The sequence below is a fragment of the Rhinoraja longicauda genome, chromosome 14, assembly GCF_053455715.1.
Source record: "Rhinoraja longicauda isolate Sanriku21f chromosome 14, sRhiLon1.1, whole genome shotgun sequence".
NCBI lineage: Eukaryota > Metazoa > Chordata > Chondrichthyes > Rajiformes > Arhynchobatidae > Rhinoraja > Rhinoraja longicauda.
In genome coordinates this window covers 3,855,804-3,881,344 of record NC_135966.1, presented here as the reverse complement: position 1 = coordinate 3,881,344, position 25,541 = coordinate 3,855,804, and the positions used below count along the sequence as shown (strand labels likewise).

Below are 25,541 nucleotides of genomic sequence, written 5' to 3'. Positions count from 1 at the left end.
GAAAGGAAATGGTCAACAGAGAAAAAAATGAGCCAAATGTAATACCCAAAGAAAAAGACAGCAAAATATTCTGGGATTGAGTTTTCTACCAAGAAGACATCAAGGGCCTTTAAGGTGGGAGGGGCATAGAAACATAGAAACTAGGAGCAGGAGACCATTTGGCCCTTCGAGCCAGCACCGCCATTCGAATTTTGCCGACTGGCCCGCTGCAGACTGCAGGAGTACGTGCTGAGGGACGCACTGAAGCTTGGTGCAGCCAACGCCAAGGCTCTGTGAGGGAGGGCCACAGTCTAGGGTCCTTCCGCTGCTGGACATGGGGGGCAGGGTGTGGTGGAGACGCCCCTCCAAATAAGGGATTCTGTGTAAAATTGGAAATGAATATCTGCATTGAACGTGTAACCTCCGGAAATGTCGGATGGGGTTTTTGAAAAGAAGATGTTTTGTAAATATTTATTACTTGAATAAAGTATTTTTGATATTAAAAAAAGCGCCGCCATTCATTGTGATCACGGCTGATCATCCACAATCAGTAATCTGTGCCTGCCTTCTCCCCATATCCCTTGATTCTGCAAAGTTTGAAGGAGATGTGCGGTGTAATTTTTTTTACACAGATGGTGGTGGAGTGCCTGGAACGTGCTGCCTAGGAGGTGGTTTAAGGAGATATGTTGGTGGCATTTAAAAGATTTCTGGTGAGGCACATGGATAAGCAGGGAATGGAGGGTTATGTGCTAGGTAGATAAGTGATGGTCTCGGCATCATGTTCAGCACAGACATTGTGGGCCGAAGGGCCTGTCCTTGTGCTGCACTGCTCTATTTCCGAAGGGAAATCGAGATAGCCCAGGAAATTATTGGCCGGTGAGCCTCACGCCAGTGGATGGGAAGCTACTGAAGAGGATTCTTTGTGATAGGATTAGCTCTCATTCGGAAGAGAATGTCAGCAAGCATGGTTTTGTCTGAGGCAAGTTATGATTTATCAACTTGATTTGTGATTTTTGAGGAGGCACGAAGGTACTAATGAGGACAAGGGACTGGAGGTATCTATTTCACAAAATGCTGGAGTAACTCAGCAGGTCAGGCAGCATCTCAGGAGAGAAGAGAAGGAATGGGTGACGTCTCGGGTCGAGACCCTTCTTCAGACTGATGTCAGGGGGGCGGGACAAAGGAAGGATATAGGTGGAGACAGGAAGATAGAGGGAGATCTGGGAAGGGGGAGGGGAAGAGAGGGACAGAGTTGGAGAAGTCAATGTTCATACCGCTGCAAGCTGCCCAAGCGAAATATGAGGTGCTGTTCCTCCAATTTCCGGTGGGCCTCACTATGGCACTGGAGGAGGCCCATGATAGAAAGGTCAGACTGGGAGGGGGAGGGGGAGTTGAAGTGCTCGGCCACCGGAAGATCAGGTTGGTTAAGGCGGACTGAGCGAAGGTGTTGATCGAAACGATCGCCGAGCCTGCGTTTGGTTTCGCCTAAGAACCAGCTCTGCTAGGCGGAGGAGAGTGTTAGTAGATGGGGATTGGCTGGTTCTACGGTCGAGGAAGAAACGGAAGGCTTCAATACCATCCTTGTGGGGGATGGAAGTGTAGAGGGACTGGATGTTGTCTACATGAATTTTAGAAAGGAGATGTGTTGGGCAAGTTTTTGTGGTGGGTGCCTGAAACGCGATGGGTGGTGGTGCAGGCAGATGTGGGAAATAAGCTGCTTTTAGACAGGCACATAGATATCAAGGAATGGAATTTATATGGATCACGAGGGCTAAAGGGCCTGTTCCTATACTGTACGGTTCTAGAAATCTTCCAAGGACAGAATTCTAACTTCAGAAACAGTATATCTGTGAGTCTTGGTAATTAACCTAAACAAGGAATGCCATGAATGCCCATTGACTCTCCAAAATAACAGTTTCCACACATCAACCGTCCAGCACGGCCTGGAACGTGGCAAGTACAACAGCCTGACTGTGGGAGAGGACGGCAGGGGAAGAGAAAAGACATTCTGGCCTTCCATCACAGTCAGGAGGGGACTGGAGGAGACTCACTGTGATGGATATTTCTTTTTTTTGTGTTTAGTGTTGGTTGGGGTTGTGTCATTTACTTATTTTATTGCTCTTATTGTTGGAATGTGGGAGACGAAATCTCGTCCAAAAAACAAGACTGAGGAAGTCTTGAACCGAAACATCACCCATTCGTTCTATCCAGAGAAGCTGCCCATCCCACTGAGTTACTCCAGCAATTTGTGTCTATCCTCAGTGTAAACCACTATCTAAAGTTCCTTCCTACACAGAACACAAGGAGATACGTAGTGAAATTACTGGCGAAACAGTTTTGCACGAGTAGGCCATTCAAACCTTTCAACTCTAATTTTTTACTCAGCTTCAGTTTGACTACTCTGGACTTAAACCATAATTATCTCCCTTCGGTCCTCATCCTTTGATATCTTTACCATGAAACTTTGAAGTTTCTCATTTCCAACCAGGTTTTTCTATCAGGTGGGCTAATCCTTTTTTTTGACAAATCCCAGATCTCAACTAAATCCTTTCCATTATTCACTGGATTGCTGGCTTACCCTTGCGAGAAACATCGCAGATCATATTCCAAGCCTTAATAACATCTGGATCGTGGTTCTGTAGTTTTACCACGCACTGGTAAGCCCTCTTCTTGAAGGCTTCCTCCTCGTCAAATCTTTTTTTGGATTCCTGTAAAGAGGTGACAACTGCTGAGAATTGCAATGAAGTACAAGATGAAATTAATGGCCGAGATAAAGGAAACACGTTTTTCAGATTTATTATTGAACTAAGGAGGGATGGGTTGACAAACAGATACGATATTTTAGGTGTGCAAAGAAATGTGGTTAGACCGCACAGAATACTGTGTTAGATGTTCTGGTCTCCTTATGACTAAAGGGTTTTAGAGACAGGCGAATATGTAAAAGGTTTTACTATAATGTTAAAGGTAGACACAACTGGAGCAACACAGCAGGTCAGGCAGCATCTCTGAAGAGAAAGAATACTATAATGTTAATGGGTTTGAAAGGTTGTAACCAGGTGATCAGTTCCAGTAGCGTGAAGATAAAAACAATAATTACAACATCTAAGCAATGAAAAAAAATCTACCAAACTATTTACTCTGGTATTGGAGTTGAATTTACTTATAAGTTCTGCCCAGTCAGGAAGAACCAGGTAAACTACATTTAATAATAATATATTCCTTTATTCGTCCCACACCGGGGAAATTTACAGTGTTACAGCAGCAAAGTGGATAGCAAGAGATCATTCATTATAAATAAAAGATACATAAATTGTCATCAGTTTTCTGTGTGTTCTTAGCTGTTATTGTTGACTGGTCTGCTGGGAGCAGTGCTGGTTGTGCAGTCTCACAGCAGCGGGAAGGAAGGACCTCCTATATCTCCCCTTCACGCACTTGGGGTGAAGGAGTCTGTTACTGAAGGAGCTACTCAGTGCAGTGACAGTGTCCTGCATGGGGTGGGAGTCGTTGTCCAGCAGCGATGTTAACTTTGCCAGCGGAAGTGGCGGCGCCTAACGGCAGCGGCTCGCTAGCAGTCTGTTCGTCTTTTTTCCTTTTTTTTTTTGTTGTGTGTCGGTGTTGGGATGGTTTTTGTATTTTTTTTTGGTTGTGTATGTGTGGGGGGTGGTGGTGTGGGTGGGGGAAACTTTTCTCTTCCTCACGGCGCGGGGTGCGGCTCGGCTGCGGGGCCTAACATCGCCCGGTGCGGCTTGGCCGCTGGACTTTACATCGCCCGGTGCGGCTTGGCCGCTGGACTTAACAGTGCCCGGTGCAGCTCGGCCGCGGGACTTAACATCGCCCGGTGCGGCTCGGCTGCGGGACTTTACATCGCTGGTGCGGCTCGACCACGGGACTTTTCATCGCTGGTGCGGCTCGGTTGCGGGACTTTACATCGCCCGGTGCGGCTCGGCTGCGGGACTTTACATCGCTGGTGCGGCTCGACCACGGGACTTTACATCGCCCGGTGCGGCTCGGCTGCGGGACTTTACATCGCTGGTGCGGCTCGACCACGGGACTTAGCTGCGCAAGGCTTGGTCGCGGGGCCTTCCATCGCCCGGCTCGGCCGCGAGACGTTCCAATGCCCGGTGCGATTCGGCCGGGGGGACTTCCATCCCCTTGCGGGGACTGTGCGGGTCGGTCGGGGACGAGCTGTCTGTCCGTGGGCGTGGGGAAGAGAGTGGAAGTTTTGTTGCCTCCATCACAGTGAGGGGGTGTTTGGAGTCACTGTGATGGACGTTTGTGTTGGGGCTATGTGTCTTGTGTTCTTTTTTTCTATGACTGCTATGTAGTTTCGTTCGGTACTTCGGTACCGAATGACAAATAAAGCTCTGTTATACTGTTATACTGTTATTACTTAAAGGTGCAATAGTCATGCGGGAATCAGCAATAGGAAACAATGATAAAAACATAATATATTTAACTTTATGTGTATTTTTAGTTGGTACAACACAGCAGCTTGCATAAAGGTTGTGAAACTTTATGATATTGTTTTTAATCGCAGCAATGTCTTTCGGGGGGGTAGTTGATACGACTATCAATTACAGAATCAAGGGATATGGGGAGAAAGCAGGAACGGGGAACTGATTTTGGATGATCAGCCATGATCATATTGAGTGGTGGTACTGGCTCGAAGGGCCGAATGGCTCACTCCTGCACCCATTTTCCATGTTTCTGTGAGTAAGAAACTGTTTTTTTTAAACCTTGAAGGGATACGTAGAACCATTTAAAAAATATTTAGGAGCAAAACATTTGTATTTCTCACACAGGTCTTGACCTTTTAATTGAGTGATGGAACCAAACAGCTTATTCCTTTTTTTAAATCGCACAGGATAATGATCAGACTGATTACCTGAAATGATTCAACTCATTTTGAGGCATGGTTGCCGCAGTGACGATTTTTTGCAACAAATGAATGCATCCAGTGAAATATAATTTGTGTACAGGAAGGAACTGTAGATGCTGGTTTACACCAAAGATAGATACAAAATGCTGCAGTAACTCAGCGGGACAGGCAGCATCTCTGGAGAGAAGGAATGGGTATCGCTTCGGGTCAAGCTGAGCCGAGCTTCTGAAGAAGGGTCTCGACCCGAAACGTCACCCATTCCTTCTCTCCAGAGATGCTGCCTGTCCCGCTGAGTTACTCCAGCATTTTGTGTATAATTTATGTTGGTAGCTAAGACACAACACCCGGCACTGTGGCACAACTGATAGAGCTGCTGCCTCACAGCACCAGAAACCCTGGTTCGATTCAGACCTCTGTGTGGAGTTTGCACGTTCTCCCTCTGGGCTCTCTGGTTTCCTCCTACTTCCCAAAGGGTTCGTAGGTTAGTTAGCCTCTGTAAACTGCCTCTCATGTGTAGGGAGTGGATGAGAAAGTGGGATAACATCGAAGCTGTAAAGTTCTTATGGAATGCAGTCCAGCTCCTCCAGGAGCAGCAGCTACCCGTGACCCAGAAAGAAAATGAACTACTTACTGCAAGAGAATCATATTTATTTTTAGGATTGTCATGAAAGTCACAAGATGTTTTATCTCACGCAAAAATCAAAAAAAGAGAACTAAAGAGAAAATATGCGTAAGAGCCAGGATGACAAGTGACAAGCCTATGAATGGAAAATGAAAACGATGGAATAAAGAGAAGTAACGATAGAAAGATATGACTGGCAGATCTACTTTCGTAACATCACAGTTACTTTACAAACATTGATGTTACTTTCTTAAGTTTACGTATACATTGAGCTAGATAGAGCTTTTAAGGATAGCGGAGTCAGGGGGTATGGGGAGAAGGCAGGAACGGGGTACTGATTGAGAATGATCAGCCATGATCACATTGAATGGCGGTGCTGGCTCGAAGGGCCGAATGGCCTCCTCCTGCACCTATTGTTTATTGTCTATTGAACAATAATCCTGAAACACCTTGTGCAGCACAAGAGAAAACTTACTTTATAGAAGAATTGAAGGTCACTGATGGGAGGGGAAACGTTGAGGTAATCTGGAAATTTGTCATGCAAGTGAGCGATCAACATCCCAAACTGTGTCCCCCAATCACCGACGTGATTCAACCTGAAACCAATATACACCTGGCGTTAAAACTCCAATATAAAGGGCTGTAACCAGGAAGGGGCGGAAAAGTGTAAGAAATATTTCCATATAACCACAGTGGAGTGCATAAATCACACCTTTACACTTCCTCACTGATAATCAATATACTTATTTATTGACATTGCACCATTATTGTTTGTTTGTTTATATATATATATATATATATATACACACACACAAACAGTAGTGGAATAATGAAATTCTTACTTACACAGCACAACAGGTATATAAACATAGTACTCTGTAAAAACCATAATAAACAACAAAAATATTTTATATATATATATATATATATATATATATATATATATATATACTGCGATGTCTTGAGAGGTCGGGAGCTTTTCTCTTGAAGGTTGGGAGGTGTGGGTGCCGGAAATGAAGACAGCAACGTTCTTGTTTTCAAACTTAAATTCCATATATTTAGTCTTTACCAAAAACAGGTAAACTTAATTGTTTGCAGACAGGTACACAAAACCAAAACAGGTAGTTAAATCAAAACTGTAGCTTGCTGCCTTCATACAAAATATAACTCAAACACTGCTTCTCTCCTTCTCTGCTCCAGTCGTTGTCTCTCTCCTTCTCTGCTCCAGTCGTTGTCTCTCTCCTTCTCTGCTCCAGTCGTTGTCTCTCTCCTTCTCTGCTCCAGTCGTTGTCTCTCTCCTTCTCTGCTCCAGTCGTTGTCTCTCTCCTTCTCTGCTCCAGTCGTCGTCGTCTCTCTCCTTCTCTGCTCCAGTCGTCGTCGTCTCTCTCCTTCTCTGCTCCAGTCGTCGTCGTCGTCTCTCTCCTTCTCTGCTCCAGTCGTCGTCGTCTCTCTCCTTCTCTGCTCCAGTCATTGTCTCTCTCCTTAAATATACTGCTTCCCTTCCTTTCAGCTCTCTCACTGAGGCAATCAGCTCATCTGGTTCAGCTGGGCAGCAATCAGTGTCAGCAGCAATCATTGTCAGCAGCAATCAGTGTCAGCAGGGCAGGCAGCCCTGCTGACTATGGGTTTTGTAGTCGTTTGCTGGCAGCCATGATGGTTTGTAGTCCTTGTTGCATCCACCGGGAGGAAATGTATCTCCCCTCTATGACTCTACCTCTCATGATATCACAATACATACACAAACTGAATTTTCTTTTTGTTGTTTACTATGGTTTTTACAAAGTACTATGTTTACATATTTGTTGTAGTAATGCAAGCAAGAATTTCAATATTCTGTTTCGATCATATGACAACTGTTGACACTTGAAATATATGAAAGATAAATCATCTAATGTGCTTGTAGAAACCAAGAAGTGCAGATGCTAGTTTATAACCAAAGATAGGCACAAAAAGCTGGAGTAACTCAGCGGGTCAGGCAGCATCTCTGGAGAACATGGATAGGTGACGTTTCACAGAGTGCTGGAGTAACTCAGCGGGCCAGGCAGCATCTCTGGAGAACATGGATAGGTGATGTTTCACAGAGTGCTGGAGTAACTCAGTGGGTCAGGCAGCATCTCTGGAGAACATGGATAGGTGAAGTTTCACAGAGTGCTGGAGTAACTCAGTGGGTCAGGCAGCATCTGTGGGGAGAAAAAGGATGGGTGACGTTTCAGGTCGGGACCTTTCTTCTTGCTGAAACGAAATGTCATCTATCCATGTTCTCCAGAGATGCCACCTGACCCGCTGAGTTACTCCAGCATCTTCTGTCTATCTTTAGTTAATTTTGATTTTTTTGGTCAGAGAATAAACGAGCAAAGGCTGATTACTAACTTTCTGTGAATTAAATAGATACATTCCTTCTACTGACCTTAAAACATCGTAGCCCACAAACTCAAACAAGCGACACATGCTGTCCCCAATGATAGTCGATCGTAGGTGACCCACGTGCATCTCTTTGGCAATATTTGGAGAGGAGAAATCTATCACCACCTGAAAAGAAACATAACCAGTCCTCGATCATTCATTCAAATATAATGCAGCATTACTTCTAAGGAATTTAAATTAAAAGAAGAGAACGACAAACACAACAAAATCGGTTCCCATAGACACAAAACGCTGGAGTAACTCAGCGGGTCAGGCAGCATCTCTGGAGAAAAGGAATAGGTGACATTTCGGGTCCAGTCCCTTCTTCAGACTGAGAATCTGGGGAAAGGGAAACGAGAGATATAGACAGTGATGTATAAGAAAATAACTGCAGATGCTGGTACAAATCAAAGGTATTTATTCACAAAATGCTAGAGTAACTCAGCAGGTCAGGCAGCATCTCAGGAGAGAAGGAATGGGTGATGTTTTGGGTCGAGACCCTTCTTAAGACCCGAAACGTCACCCATTCCTTCTCTCCTGAGATGCTGCCTGACCTGCTGAGTCACTCCAGCAATTTGTGAATAAAAACCTTAGACACTGATGAAGAGATATATAGAACAAGAGAACCTTCATCAGACTGAAGTCCAGAGTCCGAAGAAGGGTCTCAACCTGAAATGTCACATGTTCCTTTTCTCCAGAGATGCTGCCTGTCAAGCTGAGTTACCCCAGCTTTTTGTGTCTATCTTTGGTTTCAACCAGCATCTGCAATTCCTTCCTACACAAATCGGTTCCTAAAATAAATGTTTCTCTAACATTTTACTGAAGCTTGAAAACATTTAGGCAGCAATGAAACCTCTGGGGATTCCAACATTGTGAAGGACAGTACATAAATTTTTTTTAAATTCTCATCTCTGAATATTCTCGCTGTGTGTGTGCTGATTGGGGTCGGGACCGTTCTTCATGCTGCAGTCACCCTGCACGCTCACAAATGTTTCCTTTCGATCTTCTACCACTTTCAGGTAGTGTGCTCGGCTGTGCTTCCTTACTCTTGTTCAAAGGCGATCTCCCAGAAAGATGATGCAGTGGACTATTCTACGTTTAGCAGTGAGAGGCATTCCTTCAGCACTCCACTGCATTACCAGATTGTAGAGTTATAGGAGTCATGGAGACAGGCCCTTCGGACCAACATGCCCACAGTGGCGACCTACATTAGTCCCACCTGCCTGCATTTGGCCCATGTCCCTCTCAAACTATCTTATTTAGATTTAGATTTTTTTTTTAGATTTAGAGATACAGCGCGGAAACAGGCCCTTCGACCCACTGAGTCCGCGCTGCCCAGCGATCCCCGCACATTAACACTATCCTACACACACCAGGGACAATTTTTTTACATTTACCCAGTCAATTAACCTACATACTTGTACGTCTTTGGAGCATGGGAGGAAACCGAAGATCTCGGAGAAAACCCACGCAGGTCACGGGGAGAACGTACAAACTCCGTACAGACGGCGCCCGTAGTCAGGATCGAACCTGAGTCTCCGCCGCTGCATTCGCTGTAAGGCAGCAACTCTACCGCTGCGCCACCGTGCCGCCCAGTATGTACCTGTCTAAATGTTATGGAACATAATATGAATTATAGATAGACGCAAAATGCTGGAGTAACTCAGCGGAACAGGCAGCATCTCTGGAGAGAAGGAATGGGTGACGTTTTCGGTCGAGACCCTTCTTCAGACTGAAGACTTAACTTGACCTGAAACATCACCCATTCCTTCTCTCCATAGATGCTGCCTGTCCCCCTGAGTTACTCCAGCATTTTGTGTCTAACTTCGATTAAAACCAGCATCTGCAGTTCTTTCCTACACATAATATGAATTATGTTACATGTTCAATTTTCTGCGGAAAGATCTTAACCCATGATCTCTAACATTCGAAGTTCAATGTCATTGAGCCAAGCCACTCCTTCATTTGAAAGTTAAATATTCTGCCATAACCCAATGCAAAATTATATACCTTTTTCTTTGGTCCCACAAGGGGAGGCTGAACTCCATTTACAAGAAGATTTTTCAGCAGTTTAGAGACAAATTCTCTTTTCAGATAAACATTGATAAAACCTATGACAAATTATAAAACAAGGTTATGCAAAATCATTTTCAAATTTGACATTTGCAGTAAAGTATAACATCATCAAAGTATTTGTATTTATTTTTCAAATAATAACAGATGAGAGTGAAAAACTTTTTTGTATGTTATCAAGGCAATATATTGTTGTTCCTCCATCCATCATTTCTGGACTTGAGTCCCAAAACACTTTCCCCAACAATAACATGGAAATAAAATTGTCAGAGAATTATAGTGGTCCAAGAAGGTTGCACACCATCTCCCTCTGAGAAATAATTAGGGATCTATGATGCTCTATAGGGCGCTGGTCAGACCACATTTGGAGTATTGTGAGCAATATTGGGCCCCATATCTAAGGGAGGATGTGCTGGCTCTGGAGAGGGACTAGAGGAGTTTTACAAGAATGATCCCAGGAATGGCTGGATTAACATATGGTGAGCGTTTGACGGCACTGGGCCTGTACTCGCTGGAGTTTAGAAGGAAGGGGAGGGGGGACCTCACTGATACTTACCGAATAGTGAAAGTCTTGGATAGAGTAGATATGGAGAGGATGTTTCCACTAGTCAATTGGGAACATTTTTCCTGCATCTAGCTTGTCCAGTCCTTTTATAATTTTATATGTTTTATATGTTTTTATAAGATCCCCTCTCATCCTTCTAAACGTGGGTGGGGGGGGGTGGGGGGAAATATTTCTTTTTTTTTAGGTCTCTTCCGCAGGGCCTTCCATCGCCCGGCGCGGCCACGGGACTGAACAGCGCCCGGTGCGGCTCGGCCGCGGGACACCATTCTGCTTTAGTTAAACATTTTGTTCAAGATGGCCGTGCCGTTGTGTTTGGCTGCCTGCCACTGTATGTTTCTTTTTTTTTTTTTCCTAATCAGATGTGCAGCACTTTGGTCAACGTGGGTTGTTTTTAAATGTGCTATACAAATAAAATTGACTTGACTTGACTAGTGGGAGAGTCTAGGACTAGAGGTCATAGCCTCAGAATTAAAGGACGTTTCTTTTGGAAGGAGATGAGGGGGAATTTCTTTAATCAAAGGGTGGTGAATCTGTGGAATTCTTTACCACGGAAAGCTGTGGAGACCAAATCAATGGATATTTTTAAGGAGATAGATGGATTCTTGATTAGTACGGGTGTCAGGGGTTATGGGAAGAAGGAAGGAGAATGGGGTTAGGATGGAGAGATAGATCAGCCATGATTGGCAGAGTAGGCTTGATGGGCCGAATGGCCTATTTCGACTCCTATCTCTTATGACCTTGTGTGTCCGAATACTGAAAAATGAAATGGAAAAAGACGACTGTGAAGGTTATTTTTACCCTAATTAATCTACTTGGTATTGGAGGTATTTATTCACAATATGCTGGAGTAACTCAGCAGGTTAGGCAGCATCTCAGGAGTGAAGGAATGGGTGACGTTTCAGGTCGAGACCCTTCGAAGGGTCTCTCTTCATCTTCTCTCCTGAGATGCTGCCTGACCTGCTGAGTTACTCCAGTATTTTGTGAATAAATACCTTCGATTTGTACCAGCATCTGCAGTTATTTTCCTACACTACTTGGTATTGGAGAAAGCTTTACCAAAAACAGAGTCTCACCAAACATTAATTAAGAAATATGTTAATGGACATACGGTTAACCATTAAAATCACACCTACCTGGTCCAGCAATATCAACATTTTCAATTATATCATTATTTGGAATGTTATTGACAATTTTCTGGGCAATCTCTCTGGGATTACTCTTCTCTCCCTCGGCTTTCAAGAGCTGAAAAATAAATTCAGTCATAAGGAATGTTTAATGTTCTAGTTTCAGAGAAATGTTTTGAGGCATAAATCACGAATTTGATCTTCATTCATCGAGTTGCTTTTGATGCTCTTTTTCTGGTAGTACGAGTCGAAAAACAGGCAGAAACATTTATAAATGCAGGTACACCGTCGATTTCCCGGCACCCTTGGTGCCTCAGGCTTACCGGATCATCCATTTTGTTGGACCAACAGAGGTCATGTAATAGGGCCATTCTTTGGAAAATGAACCAAAATGTCACACACGTGACCGTACCTCATCGCATAAAGTAATACATTAAAAAATTCTTGTAAGAGATTAATCTTGCTCATTGCTATTTTCCTGCCTACAGAACTATAATGCCTGTCTTTTTTTTAAAATTCACAGAGTTTGTAAGATAAAGCTGAGTTATGAGGTCGCACACGTGACCAGTCATATTTGACCACTGACCCTAAACAAACATTGTCAGCATAACCTATAAAATTTTCGCTTGATAAACTTCGACATGTACAAGTCTTATATACAGCACAAAGCAATACACCGGCAATGCTTTCAGAACGGGAAGAGATGTATTCCACAATCTTTCACATTTTTGGCCACACACGTGACTAAGAATGGCCCAATATTAATTCAGCCATACACCACTGAACCACTTGTTCTACCAAGATGCAGGACAGAACGTCTCATGAGATCCTTCTTCCCTGTGGCTATCAAACTGTGCAACTCCTGGGATAAATAAAGCTCTATCATATCGTATACCTCTCCCGTGTCTCCAAAATACCATGGACTGCTAGCTAGAAACTTAAATTTAAAAATAATAATTAACAAAGAAGTAAACAATTAATTCTTTCAGGATGGAGGCACACGTCCATCTGCAGATGCTGGTTTAAACTGATGATCGACACAAAATGCCGGAGTAACCCAGCGGGACAGGCAGCATCTCTGGAGAGAAGAAATGGGTGACGTTTCGGGTCGAGACCCTTCGTCAGACTGAAGTCTAGAGTCTGAAGAAGGGTCCCGACCCTAAACGTCACCCATTCCTTCTCTCCAGAGATGTTGCCTGTCCCACTGGGTTACTCCAGCACTCTGTGTCTGTCTTCTGTGTCCAACATCTGCAGTTCCTTCCCAACCAAAGACAATTAAAAAAATTAAAATAAATCTATCTACTCACTGTTAGCAAAGCTTCAGCAAATGGAATCAAATACTGAGACTAGTCCCTCGTGATTATCTAAACCATGTCAATCTTTGCCAAGTAATCGTGTTCTATACTTCAAAACTTTTCCGTACCTGAGATATTGCCATGGCACTATTGCATTGATAATCTCCAAATTTTGAACCTTGGCTTGGTGTAACTGCTAATGGTGGGTTTTCAAGGTGAGGGTGGGCCAGCTTAATGGCAGTACGGAATATACCCTGCAAGCGCTGATTGATGTTTATCATGCTTGCTCCTCCTTTGCTTTCCTCCTCTTGCAAACTCTGAAAGAAAGCACAAACACACAAAAAAGGAGCTATTATTGGCATCAGAGAAAACGGTTATCTGGAGTCCAGGAAGAGAAAGGGTGAGGGTTTAGTTTAGTTTAGCTTAGAGATACAGCACGGAAACAGGCCCCTCGGCCCACCGAGCCCATACTGACCATCCATCACCCGTTCACCCGTTCAGTCTGGAGACGGGTCTCGACCCGAAACGTCACCAATTCCTCCTCTCCAGAGATGCTGCCTCTATCCCGCTGAGTTCCTCCAGCATTTTGTGTCTGTCTACCCGTTCACACTAGTTCTATGTTATCCCACTTTCACATCCACTCCCTACACACCAGGGGCAATTTACAGAGGCTCATTAACCTACAACCCCCACATCTTTGGAGAAACGGGTGCAACCGGAGAAAGCCAATGCGGTTACGGGGAGAACGCGTAAACTCCACACAGACAGCACCCGAGGTCAGGATGGAACCCGGGTCTCTGGCGCTGTGAGACGGCGGCTATACCTGTGCCACTGATATTTGTGGATATCATTTTTTTCAGTATTGTGACATTAGTGGATCCTCTCAGCCAAATGTCAAAGGGCTTAAAAGCTCTTGTGAGAGCACAAACTGTTATGGCTGATAGCACGCAAACCATGGGACAAAGTGGAAGCCCACAACAAAACAGTGCAGGTCACAGCCTGAACCACACCAAGGAGTGAGGAACACTGCTAGAAACTGCACAGAATAAGTGATTTTTCAAAACAAAAACACTACAATGAATTCCATCTGAAAACAAAACAAATATTTAAATATATAAAAAGACTTGTGGATTTTATTTGGCCCAGAGGTGCTTCCACTCTTGCTGGTAACAAATAATAATAATAAAATCTTTGTCATTGTCCAAGAACGAGATTAAGATTGCAACCTCCGTATAAGAAAATAACTGCAGATGCAGGTATAAATCGAAGGTATTTATTCACAAAATGCTTGAGTAACTCAGCAGGTCAGGCAGCATCTCAGGAGAGAAGGAATGGGCGACGTTTCGATACGATAAAAAAAAAAAAAAAGTTAAAAAAAATAAAAATAATAATAAATAAGGTGAGAGTGCAAATAGGTCCAAATGGGTCCATGTACACTGAGGTTAAAAATTACAGCAGCTGTCACTGTGTTGTGATCAAGTCAGTTCTGCCAGATGATTATGGGGGCAAAGACAGATTAGGGGGGGCGCTTAGCAGACTGATTCAATGCTGTTATAGCTCTAGGGAAAAATCTATTTCTCAGTCTGGAGGTGCGGGCATAGAAGGCCTTATAATGTCTGCCAGATGGAAGGAGTTCAAACAGACTGCGGCATGGGTGTGTGGAGTCCTTGCAGATGCTGATGGCTTTTCTGAGGCAGCGTGCGTTGTAGATGTCCTCCAGGGCTGGGAGCTGTATCCCAATGATCTTCTATGCTCTGGAGACGACCAGCTGAAGAGCTCTCCTATCCGCCACTGTGCAGCTGAGATACAATAGACAATAGATAATAGGTGCAGGAGTAGGCCATTCAGCCCTTCGAGCCAGCACCGCCATTCAATGCGATCATGGCTGATCACTCTCAATCAGTACCCCGTTCCTGCCTTCTCCCCATATCCCCTCACTCCGCTATCCTTAAGAGCTCTATCCAGCTCTCTCTTGAAAGCATCCAACGAACTGGCCTCCACTGCCTTCTGAGGCAGAGAATTCCACACCTTCACCACTCTCTGACTGAAAAAGTTCTTCCTCATCTCCGTTTTAAATGGCCTACCCCTTATTCTTAAACTGTGGCCCCTTGTTCTGGACTCCCCCAACATTGGGAACATGTTTCCTGCCTCTAATGTGTCCAATCCCCTAATTATCTTATATGTTTCAATAAGATCCCCCCTCATCCTTCTAAATTCCAGTGTATACAAGCCCAATCGCTCCAGCCTTTCAACATACGACAGTCCCGCCATTCCGGGAATTAACCTAGTGAACCTACGCTGCATGCCCTCCATAGCAAGAATATCCTTCCTCAAATTTGGAGACCAAAACTGCACACAGTACTCCAGGTGCGGTCTCACCAGGGCCCGGTACAACTGTAGAAGGACCTCTTTGCTCCTATACTCAACTCCTCTTGTTATGAAGGCCAACATTCCATTGGCTTTCTTCACTGCCTGCTGTACTTGCATGCTTCCTTTCATTGACTGATGCACTAGGACACCCAGATCTCGTTGAACTCCCCCTCCTCCTAACTTGACACCATTCAGATAATAATCTGCCTTTCTATTCTTGCTTCCAAAGTGAATAACCTCACACTTATCTACATTAAACTGCATCTGCCATGTATCCGCCCACTCACACAACCTGTCCAAGTCACCCTACAGCCTTATTGCATCTTCCTCACAATTCACACTACCCCCCAGCTTAGTATCATCTGCAAATTTGCTAATGGTACTTTTAATCCCTTCGTCTAAGTCATTAATGTATATCGTAAATAGCTGGGGTCCCAGCACCGAACCTTGCGGTACCCCACTGGTCACTGCCTGCCATTCCGAAAGGGACCCATTTATCCCCACTCTTTGCTTTCTGTCTGTCAACCAATTTTCTATCCATGTCAGTACCCTACCCCCAATACAATGTGCCCTAATTTTGCCCACTAATCTCCTATGTGGGACCTTGTCAAAGGCTTTCTGAAAGTCGAGGTACACCACATCCACTGAATCTCCCCTGTCAATTTTCCTAGTTACATCCTCAAAAAATTCCAGTAGATTTGTCAAGCATGATTTCCCCTTCGTAAATCCATGCTGACTCGGAATGATCCTGTTACTGCTATCCAAATGCTCAGCAATTTCGTCTTTTATAATTGACTCCAGCAGCTTCCCCACCACTGATGTCAGACTAACTGGTCTATAATTACCCGTTTTCTCTCTCCCTCCTTTCTTAAAAAGTGGGATAACATTTGCTATCCTCCAATCCACAGGAACTGATCCTGAATCTATAGAACATTGAAAAATGATCTCCAATGCTTCCACTATTTCTAGAGCCACCTCCTTAAGTACCCTGGGATGCAGACCATCAGGCCCTGGGGATTTATCAGCCTTCAGTCCCATCAGTCTACCCAAAACCATTTCCTGCCTAATGTGGATTTCCTTCAGTTCCTCCATCACCCTAGGTTCTCCGGCCCCTAAAACATTTGGGAGATTGTGTGTATCTTCCTCAGTGAAGACAGATCCAAAGTAACTGTTTAACTCATCTGCCATTTCTTTGTTCCCCATAATAAATTCCCCTGCTTCTGTCTTCAAGGGACCCACATTTGCCTTGACTATTTTTTTCCTCTTCACGTACCTAAAAAAACTTTTGCTATCCTCCTTTATATTATTGGCTAGTTTATCATATCATATCATATCATATATATACAGCCGGAAACAGGCCTTTTCGGCCCTCCAAGTCCATGCCGCCCAGTGATCCCCGTACATTAACACTATCCTACACCCACTAGGGACAATTTTTACATTTACCCAGTCAATTAACCTACATACCTGTACGTCTTCCCTCGTACCTCATCTTTTCTCCCCGTATTGCCTTTTTAGTTAACTTTTGTTGCTCTTTAAAAGAGTCCCAATCCTCTGTCTTCCCACTCTTCTTTGCTATGTTATACTTCCTCTCCTTAATTTTTATGCTGTCCCTGACTTCCCTTGTCAGCCACAGGTGTCTCTTACTCCCCTTAGAGTCTTTCCGCCTCTTTGGAATAAATTGATCCTGCAACCTCTGCATTATTCCCAGGAATACCTGCCATTGCTGTTCTACCGTCTTCCCTGCTAGGGCCTCCTTCCAGTCAATTTTGGCCAGCTCCTGCCTCATGCCTCTGTAATCCCCTTTGCTATACTGTAATACCGACACTTCCGATTTTCCCTTCTGCCTTTCCATTTGCAGAGTAAAACTTATCATGTTGTGATCACTGCCTCCTAATGGCTCTTTTACCTCTAGTCCCCTTAGCAGATCAGGATCATTACACAACACTAAATCCAGAATTGCCTTCTCCCTGGTAGGCTCCAGTACAAGCTGTTCTAAGAATCCATCTCGAAGGCACTCAACAAACTCTCTTTCCTGGGGTCCATTTCCAACCTGATTTTCCCAGTCTACCTGCATGTTGAAATCTCCCATAACAACCGTAGCATTACATTTTTGACACGCCAATTTTATCTCCTGATACCACACAGAGATGCCGTATGTTAGGATGCTCTCGGTGGTGCAGCGGTAGAAAGTCACCAGCATCTGTTGGGGCAGACCAGCTCTTTTCAGCATCCGCAGGAAAAACAGCCGTTGCTGTGCTTTCTTGACCAGTGCAGTGATGTTACTGGACCACGTGAGGTCCTCTGAAATATATGTGCCCAGAAACCTGAAGCTGGACACTCTCTCCACTCTGTCCCCGTTGATGAAGACTGGAGCATACTCCTCACCCTGTGACCTTCTAAAGTTGATGATTACCTCCTTGGTCTTCGCTGTATTTAGGGACAGGTTGTTCTCCGAGCTCCAGTCGCCAGGTTCTCCCCTCATCCCAGTCAGTGCAATGAAAGACTCAACTCAATGATAAACCACTTTCAAGATTGAGAGATTGTTACGAAACCCCAATTTATCAAGCATTGCTCACGTGTGTTATTGTTTGATAAGTAATCAAAGCACATCACTTTGTAATTAAGCTTAAAGATTATCAATAGGTGGCAAAAAAAACTACAAGTCATTCGCAAAGAAAAAAAACATTCTTACAATTTGATACCTCGAGACAGACACCTTGCTTTGAGTACAGTTACAGTGAAATTCATTGCCACAGAAAGCTGTAGAGGCTAAGACAATGGATATTTTAAAGGCAGAGATAGATTCTTGATTAGTATGGGTGTCGGGGGTTATGGGGAGGAGAATGGGGTTAAGAGGGAAAGATAGATCATCCATGATTGGATGATGGAGTAGACTTGATGGGCCGAATGGCCTAATTCTGCTCCTTTCACTTATGAACTTACAAATGGACAAACAAATGTCAACAAAAGAACAGCAATGTTCACTATGTCCAGAAAGATTACATTGTTTAAGGAAGGAAGGACAATAGGAGAACACATTTTTGCTAGTTTCCTTTGGCTCAGGCACAATAACAACGTTTGTTAGTTGACTGCATCTACTTTCCGGTTAATAAAAAGTTCCCAACTACATCCTAGGATGCATCTTTGGTGTATTTTTCTTCCACCCCATGAGCCCGATTTCTAAACAGGTTACAAAGTGATGGGGTAAAAGATTACTCACGCGCTTGAGAACATTTAAGCGGTATTTAAGCTTGGCGTTCTCCTCCAGCATCTCATTCAGTCCCAACGATGAATCGGGCACCACCAGGTTTTTCAAACTCTCGATTTCAGCAACAAGTGACCTGATTTCTTTCTCCTAGAAAAATAGTTAGTAAATTGAACCACCTTTGAAGATTTCGTTTTCGTATATTTGTTTGTATATTTATCTGTTCCCGAAATACAGCCAAAACGGTACACGACAGCGCAACAATTTTACGCCCACCCTACTCACCATTCCCCTGCAGTCTCAATTGATCAAGTTGTTACATTTTAAAACCAATTAGACAATAGACAATAGGTGCAGGAGGAGGCCATTCGGCCCTTCGAGCCAGCACCACCATTCAATGTGATCATGGCTGATCATTCTCAATCAGTACCCCGTTCCTGCCTTCTCCCCTGACTACGCTATCCTTAATAGACGCTCGGGGGTCGCGTAACTATTAACTTAATAAACTTTAATAAATGCGCCCCCCCCCCCACCCCGCTGGGAAGACTGGCGCCCGTCCCGGCGTGCCCCGCGCCTGATCTTCCTCCCGTGGTGCAGCGTGGTGGCAGAGGGTCAAACAAGATGGCCCTCGCCGTCGAGCTGCCGCTGCAGGAGAGGTTTCCACCCAACGGGTCCACGATGGCCGAGGTGAGTGGCTCCCTCTCCCCTTTCCTCGCCCACCCACGGCCCCTGGCTGGCAACGGGTCCACGGATCGTCAGTTGGGGGAGGGTTGCCGCGCCCGCAGGAGAGCTTTGGATCAGTTGGGGGAGGGTTGCCGGGCCCACAGGAGCGGTTTGGATCAGTTGGGGGATGGTTGCCGGGCCCACAGGAGCGGTTTGGATCAGTTGGGGGAGGGTTCCCGGGCCCACAGGAGCGGTTTGGATCAGTTGGGGGAGGGTTGCCGGGCCCACAGGAGGGGTTTGGATCAGTTGGGGGAGGGTTGCCGGGCCCACAGGAGGGGTTTCCACCCAACGGGTCCACGCCCGTCTAGTCAGTCTTCACTTTGATTCCTCCTTCAATGATTTGAAATGATCCAGAAAAATGTCAGTACTTTTGCTGGCTGACTAAATATCTGGCCTTTCCGCCCCAGTGCAGTGTACCTCCATGTTACTGATGGGATGCATCCTAGAAAATCGTCAGTATTGTGATTTTCCCGATCAAATCGTTTTCCGCATTGAATTCCTTGTTATAAGTGGAGGTGCAGTCTGCCGGAATGTTTGTCTCGCAACTGTACTGCCCCAGGGGTATGCAGTATGTAGGCAAAAATTCTGATTGTGTTAGAACATAGAACAATACAGCACAGGAACAGGCCCTTCGGCCCACACTGTCTGTGCTTAACATGATTCCCGAGACCAACTCATGTCTGAAAAAGGGTCAGGACCAGAAACGTCACCCATTCCTTCTATCCCGAGATGCTGCCTGTTACTCCAGCACTTTGTGTCTATCTTCAGAGTAAACCAGCATCTGCAGTTCCTTCCTACACATTTATCCACCTACAGGAAGTTTGGGCAAAGAATGGGGATTGTCACTTCAGTTTAGAATGCAGAAACAAAGAACTGCAGATACTGGTTATACCAAAGATAGAAGCAAAGTGCTGAAGAAACTCAGCGGGTCATTTATAACTTTCAGTCTGAGCCAAAGCGTCACCCATCACTTTTCTCCAGAGATATTGCCTGACCCGCTGAGTGACTCCAGCACTTTGTGTCTACCTTTGGTATTAACCAGCATCTGCAGTTCCTTGTTTCTACAACTAAATAGGAGATGTACTTCAGATCATGAAGTCCCCAGTGAGATAATAACCCAGTAGAATGCTCAACAGTTCAGCAGTGTCAATTGAAGGGTTATGTGTTGGCCAAAGCGTTGAGAAGCTCCTAATCAATATAACCTCAGGTTGTTGGATAAACATTGCAAAATAAATTATACCAAGTAACTTCACCGTGAGCCTGATCAGCACATTCTGGAAATGTTAATTTTATTTAGTTGGAGACCAGATATTCCTGGAAGCCTTTTCTACAAAATGAGATTCCAGGAATTTTTCAATTTACAAGAAATTCCATAAAATATGCAAAGCTGGACCAATTGCGGCTCTGTTCTCTGAGCTTTATTCCGAACTCTACCTGCCTCCAGCGTATGTGCTTGCGAGGAAGCTGGGATAATCGTTTTCATTGTTTGCTGGAGTGAGCATTCTACAAATAAGCTCCAAGAAAATTCACAGCGTTGATTAACCCCAGAAATTTCCTGCACAACATCATTTGCAACTGGGTCGCAGTGTTTTACTCAGTTGGTAGTCAGGATGTGGTGGATGAGAGGAAGTCAAGAGTGTTTAATTGTCACGTGCACTGCAGTGGAACAATGACATTCCTCCTTGCTGCAAAGTTGAATAAATCCACAAGGATCTGAAGAAGGATCCCAACCCAAAACATCACCCATCCTTTTTCTCCAGAGATGCTGCCTGACCCACTGTGTTACTCCAGCACTGTGTATCTATCTCCTATTGAATTGATTGATTGATTGAAAGATTCTAAGTATAGAAACAGGACTTTCGGCCCACCGAGTCCACATCAACCATCGATCACTCCCTACACACTACGGGCAATTAACCTATAAACTTGCGTGTTTCTGGGAAAACGGGAGCACCAGGAAGAAACCTACGGGTCAGAGGGAGAACTGGCAAATTCCACACAGACAACACCCTAGGTCAGGATCGAACACAGTTCTCTGGCGCTGTGACGCAATGGCTCTACGAGTGGCACCACTGTACTGCCCTTACAATTCTAATTACACTTCAAACATGCCCCACTGCCAGTTACAGGTTTGAATATCATGAAACCTATATACAGACTTGGGGGCATTATTTTTGTGCTATTATTGTCTATTTATTCGTCTGTTTGTTTCGTTATTCGTTTGTTTGTTTGTGCTATTATTGTCTATTTATTCGTCTGTTTGTTTCGTATATATATATATATATATATATATATATATACGCTGAACTTTGTTGTTGTTGTTTATTCTGGGTTTTACAGAGTACCATGTTTACATAGACACAAAATGCTGGAGTAACTCAGCGGGTCAGGCAGCTTCTCTCCCGAGATGCTGCCTGACCCACTGAGTTACTCCAGCATTTTGTGTCTACCTTCGATTTAAACCAGCATCTACAGGTTTTTTTCTTACACCATGTTTACATATCTGTTGTGCTGCTTGAAGTAAGAATTTCACTGTTCCATTTCGGGGCATAAAGCACTCTTGACACCAACATAGAAGATGTCTATCATACAATAAACAGATATTTCTTTCCTTCCTTTGAAATGACTTTACTGTGGACAACAATGTGATAGTGTATATCTATAAATCAGCATGAAAACATGTATTATATTATATGTATTAAAACATGTCTACCTTGTATTATACATTTGAACAGATTTTCAGCATTTTCTGTATTTATTTTAGACTCCGAGACGAGCTCTGGGTCTTCTATTCTCAACATTCCTAAATCAGCGATTTTCACTGCGGCCAACGTTCCCAAATTCCCCTCTCCTCTGCTTATCTGCTGCCCAAATCCTCCTCTGTCGCTCCATTTTGTCGAGCACAGGAGTGACCCTCAGCTTGCACGCGACTGCCAGTTTAAATCACAATCTCACTGCAACAATCCTTGTTCTGGCTGCCTGCATTCTTAAAATTACACCCAAAGCCAGCTTCTGTTTGGTCACGCTTCATGCAGCCCACGAGAGCGGTCCTAACCTACCATCAACCTCATTGGAGGCCTTCCGACTATCTTTAATCAGACTTTATCTTGCACTAAAGAGCCATTCTTTGGAAAGTGAACCAAAATGTCACACACGTGACCAGACATCATCACATAAAGAAAAATTCTTGTAAGAGATTAATCTTATTCATTGCTATTTTCCTACCTACAGAATTATAATGCGTGCCTTTTAAAAAAATTCACAGAGTTTGTAAGATAAAACTGAGTTATGAAAAAAATACTTCCGCATGAGGTCGCACACGTGACCAGTCATATTTGACCTCTGGCAAACATTGTCAGCATAACATATAAAAATTTCACTTGATAAACTTCAACATATATAAGTCATACGGTACAAAACAGTACACCTGTAACGCTATCCGAATTAGAAGAGATGTATTCCACAATTTTTCATATTTTTGGTCACACATGTGACTAAGAATGGCCCTAAAGATTATTCCCTTTATCATGTAAATATGTACACTGTGGTGGGCTCGATTGTAATCATAGTTTTTCCGGTGACTGGTTAGCAGCTTTTTCTGGTAAGGCTAGTAAAGCTTTTCACTGTACCTCGGTACATGTGACAATAGACAATAGGCGCAGGAGGAGGCCATTCGGCCCTTCGAGCCAGCACCGCCATTCAATGTGATCATGGCTGATCATTCTCAATCAGTACCCCATTCCTGCCTTCTCCCCATACCCCCTGACTCCGCTAGCCTTAAGAGCTCTATCTAGCTCTCTCTTGAATGCATTCAGAGAATTGGCCTCCACTGCCTTCTGAGGCAGAGAATTCCACAGATTCACAACTCTAAAATAAACTAAACTAAACCATTCCCAGTTAACATGCAACAATAAGCTTTTCACTGTACCTCGATACACATGACAAATTGCTATGGAGGGCGTGCAGCGTAGGTTCACTAGGTTAATTCCCGGAATGGAGGGACTGTCGTATGTTGAAAGGCTGGAGCGATTGGGCTTGTATACACTGGAATTTAGAAGGATGAGGGGGGATCTTATTGAAACATATAAGATAATTAGGGGATTGGACACATTAGAGGCAGGAAACATGTTCCCAATGTTGGGGGAGTCCAGAACAAGGGGCCACAGTTTAAGAATAAGGGGTAGGCCATTTAGAACGGAGATGAGGAAGAACTTTTTCAGTCAGAGAGTGGTGAAGGTGTGGAATTCTCTGCCTCAGAAGGCAGTGGAGGCCAGTTCGTTGGATGCTTTCAAGAGAGCTGGATAGAGCTCTTAAGGATAGCGGAGTGAGGGGGTATGGGGAGAAGGCAGGAATGGGGTACTGATTGAGAGTGATCAGCCATGATCGCATTGAATGGCGGTGCTGGCTCGAAGGGCTGAATGGCCTACTCCTGCACCTATTGTCTATTGACTATAAACTAAATTAAACTAATCTGCAGTTCCTTGTGTCTCCAGTTTCCTTCCAGATCAATTTCTGCTCCATTGAGATGCATCACGGCCTGGTTCGGCAACTTGAACTTGTCCATCATGGGCTCTGACCTCTCCACCACCAAGGGATTTATCGGAGTTGCTGCCTCAAAAAGGCAGCCAGCATCATCAGAGACCCACACCACCCTGGCCACACTCTCATTTCACCCCTGCCATTGGGAAGAAGGTACAGGAGCCCGAAAACTGTAACATCCAGGTTCAGGAACAGCTTCTTCCCTACAGCCTACTAAACACCACAACCTCAAATAAGCTCTGAACTACACTAGACTATTATTATTATTATTGCACTAATATTGTTTGTTTTTTTGAGTATGTGTGTGTGTATGTATGTGTGTGTGTGCATGTGTGTGTGTATGTATGTGCGTGTGTTTATGTATGTGTGTGTGTGTGTGTGCATGTGTGTTTATGTGTGTGTGTGTGCATGTGTGTGTACATGTGTGTGTGCATGTGTGTGTGTATGTATGTGTGTGTACATGTGTACGTGTATGTATGTGCATGTGTGTGTGCATGTTATCATATCATATCATATATATACAGCCGGAAACATGCCCTTTCGGCCCACCAAGTCCGTGCCGCCCAGCGATCCCCGTACATTAACACTATCCTACACCCACTAGGGACAATTTTTACATTTACCCAGCCAATTAACCTACATACCTGTACGTCTTTGGAGTGTGGGAGGAAATCGAAGATCTCGGAGAAAACCCACGCAGGTCACGGGGAGAACGTACAAACTCCTTACAGTGCAGCACCCGTAGTCAGGATCGAACCTGAGTCTCCGGCGCTGCATTCGCTGTAAGGCAGCAACTCTACCGCTGTGCTACCGTGCCGCGCATGTGTGTGTGTGCGCGTGTATGTATATGCGTGTGTTTATGTATGTGTGTGTGTGTACTTGTGAGTATGTGTATATATGCACACTGAACTTTTTTTTCTATTTTTTGAGGCAGGAAACATGTTCCCAATGTTGGGGGAGTCCAGAACAAGGGGCCACGGTTTAAGAATAAGGGGTAGGCCATTTAGAACGGAGATGAGGAAGAACATTTTCAGTCAGAGAGTTGTGAATCTGTGGAATTCTCTGCCTCAGAAGGCAGTGGGGGCCAATTCTCTGAATGCATTCAAGAGAGAGCTGGATAGAGCTCTTAAGGATAGCGGAGTCAGGGGGTATGTGGAGAAGGCAGGAACGGGGTACTGATTGAGAATGATCACCCATGATCACATTGAATGGCGGTGCGTACAGGCTCGAAGGGCCGAATGGCCTCCTCCTGCACCTATTGTCGCCCTTAGATAAAGGGGCCCTTAGATAAAGGGGATAGGGAGCAGCCGTGAGAGGGAATGGAGCTGATGGGCCGAGTGGCCGTATTGTGCTGCTGGCCCTCGTCACCACGTGACTGACCCGGTCCTCCCGCCGCGCTGCCCCCCAGCGGCCGGGCGGACGCCACACACCCGCCGCGCTGCCCCCCAGCGGCCGGGCGGACGCCACACACCCGCCGCGCTGCCCCCCAGCGGCCGGGCGGACGCCACACACCCGCCGGGGCAGGGGCAGGGCGGCCACGCAGGCAGTCACAGCCGCCTGCCCACCGGCTTCCATCCTCTCCCTCTCTCCACCCCCCTCTATCTCCATTCCCCTCTCTCTCTCTCCCTCCCTCCCTCCCCCCACCTCCGGCCCCGGGCGGGCTGCGGGCGGGCGGGCGGACGGACTGACCTGCTCCTTCAGGCGCGCTCTGTACTCGTCCGCCGCGCTCGCCATGTCCCGCTGCCTCCGCCTCCCTCCCCC

At 45.0% G+C, this 25,541-nt stretch overlaps 1 protein-coding gene across 1 annotated transcript in view; it reads right to left on the bottom strand.

The window, feature by feature from the left end:
• Positions 1 to 25,541, bottom strand: part of rars1 (arginyl-tRNA synthetase 1) — a 42,175-nt gene extending 16,634 nt beyond the window's left edge. The window contains exons 1-8 of the mRNA XM_078411316.1: positions 25,470 to 25,541; positions 18,534 to 18,668; positions 13,069 to 13,257; positions 11,655 to 11,763; positions 9,894 to 9,994; positions 7,888 to 8,009; positions 5,956 to 6,076; positions 2,558 to 2,687 (exon numbers count right to left, since the gene is read on the bottom strand). Of these exons, the coding sequence (XP_078267442.1) occupies positions 2,558 to 2,687; positions 5,956 to 6,076; positions 7,888 to 8,009; positions 9,894 to 9,994; positions 11,655 to 11,763; positions 13,069 to 13,257; positions 18,534 to 18,668; positions 25,470 to 25,514 (952 nt within the window). The 5' untranslated portion in view covers positions 25,515 to 25,541. The remainder of the gene's footprint in view (positions 1 to 2,557; positions 2,688 to 5,955; positions 6,077 to 7,887; positions 8,010 to 9,893; positions 9,995 to 11,654; positions 11,764 to 13,068; positions 13,258 to 18,533; positions 18,669 to 25,469) is intronic.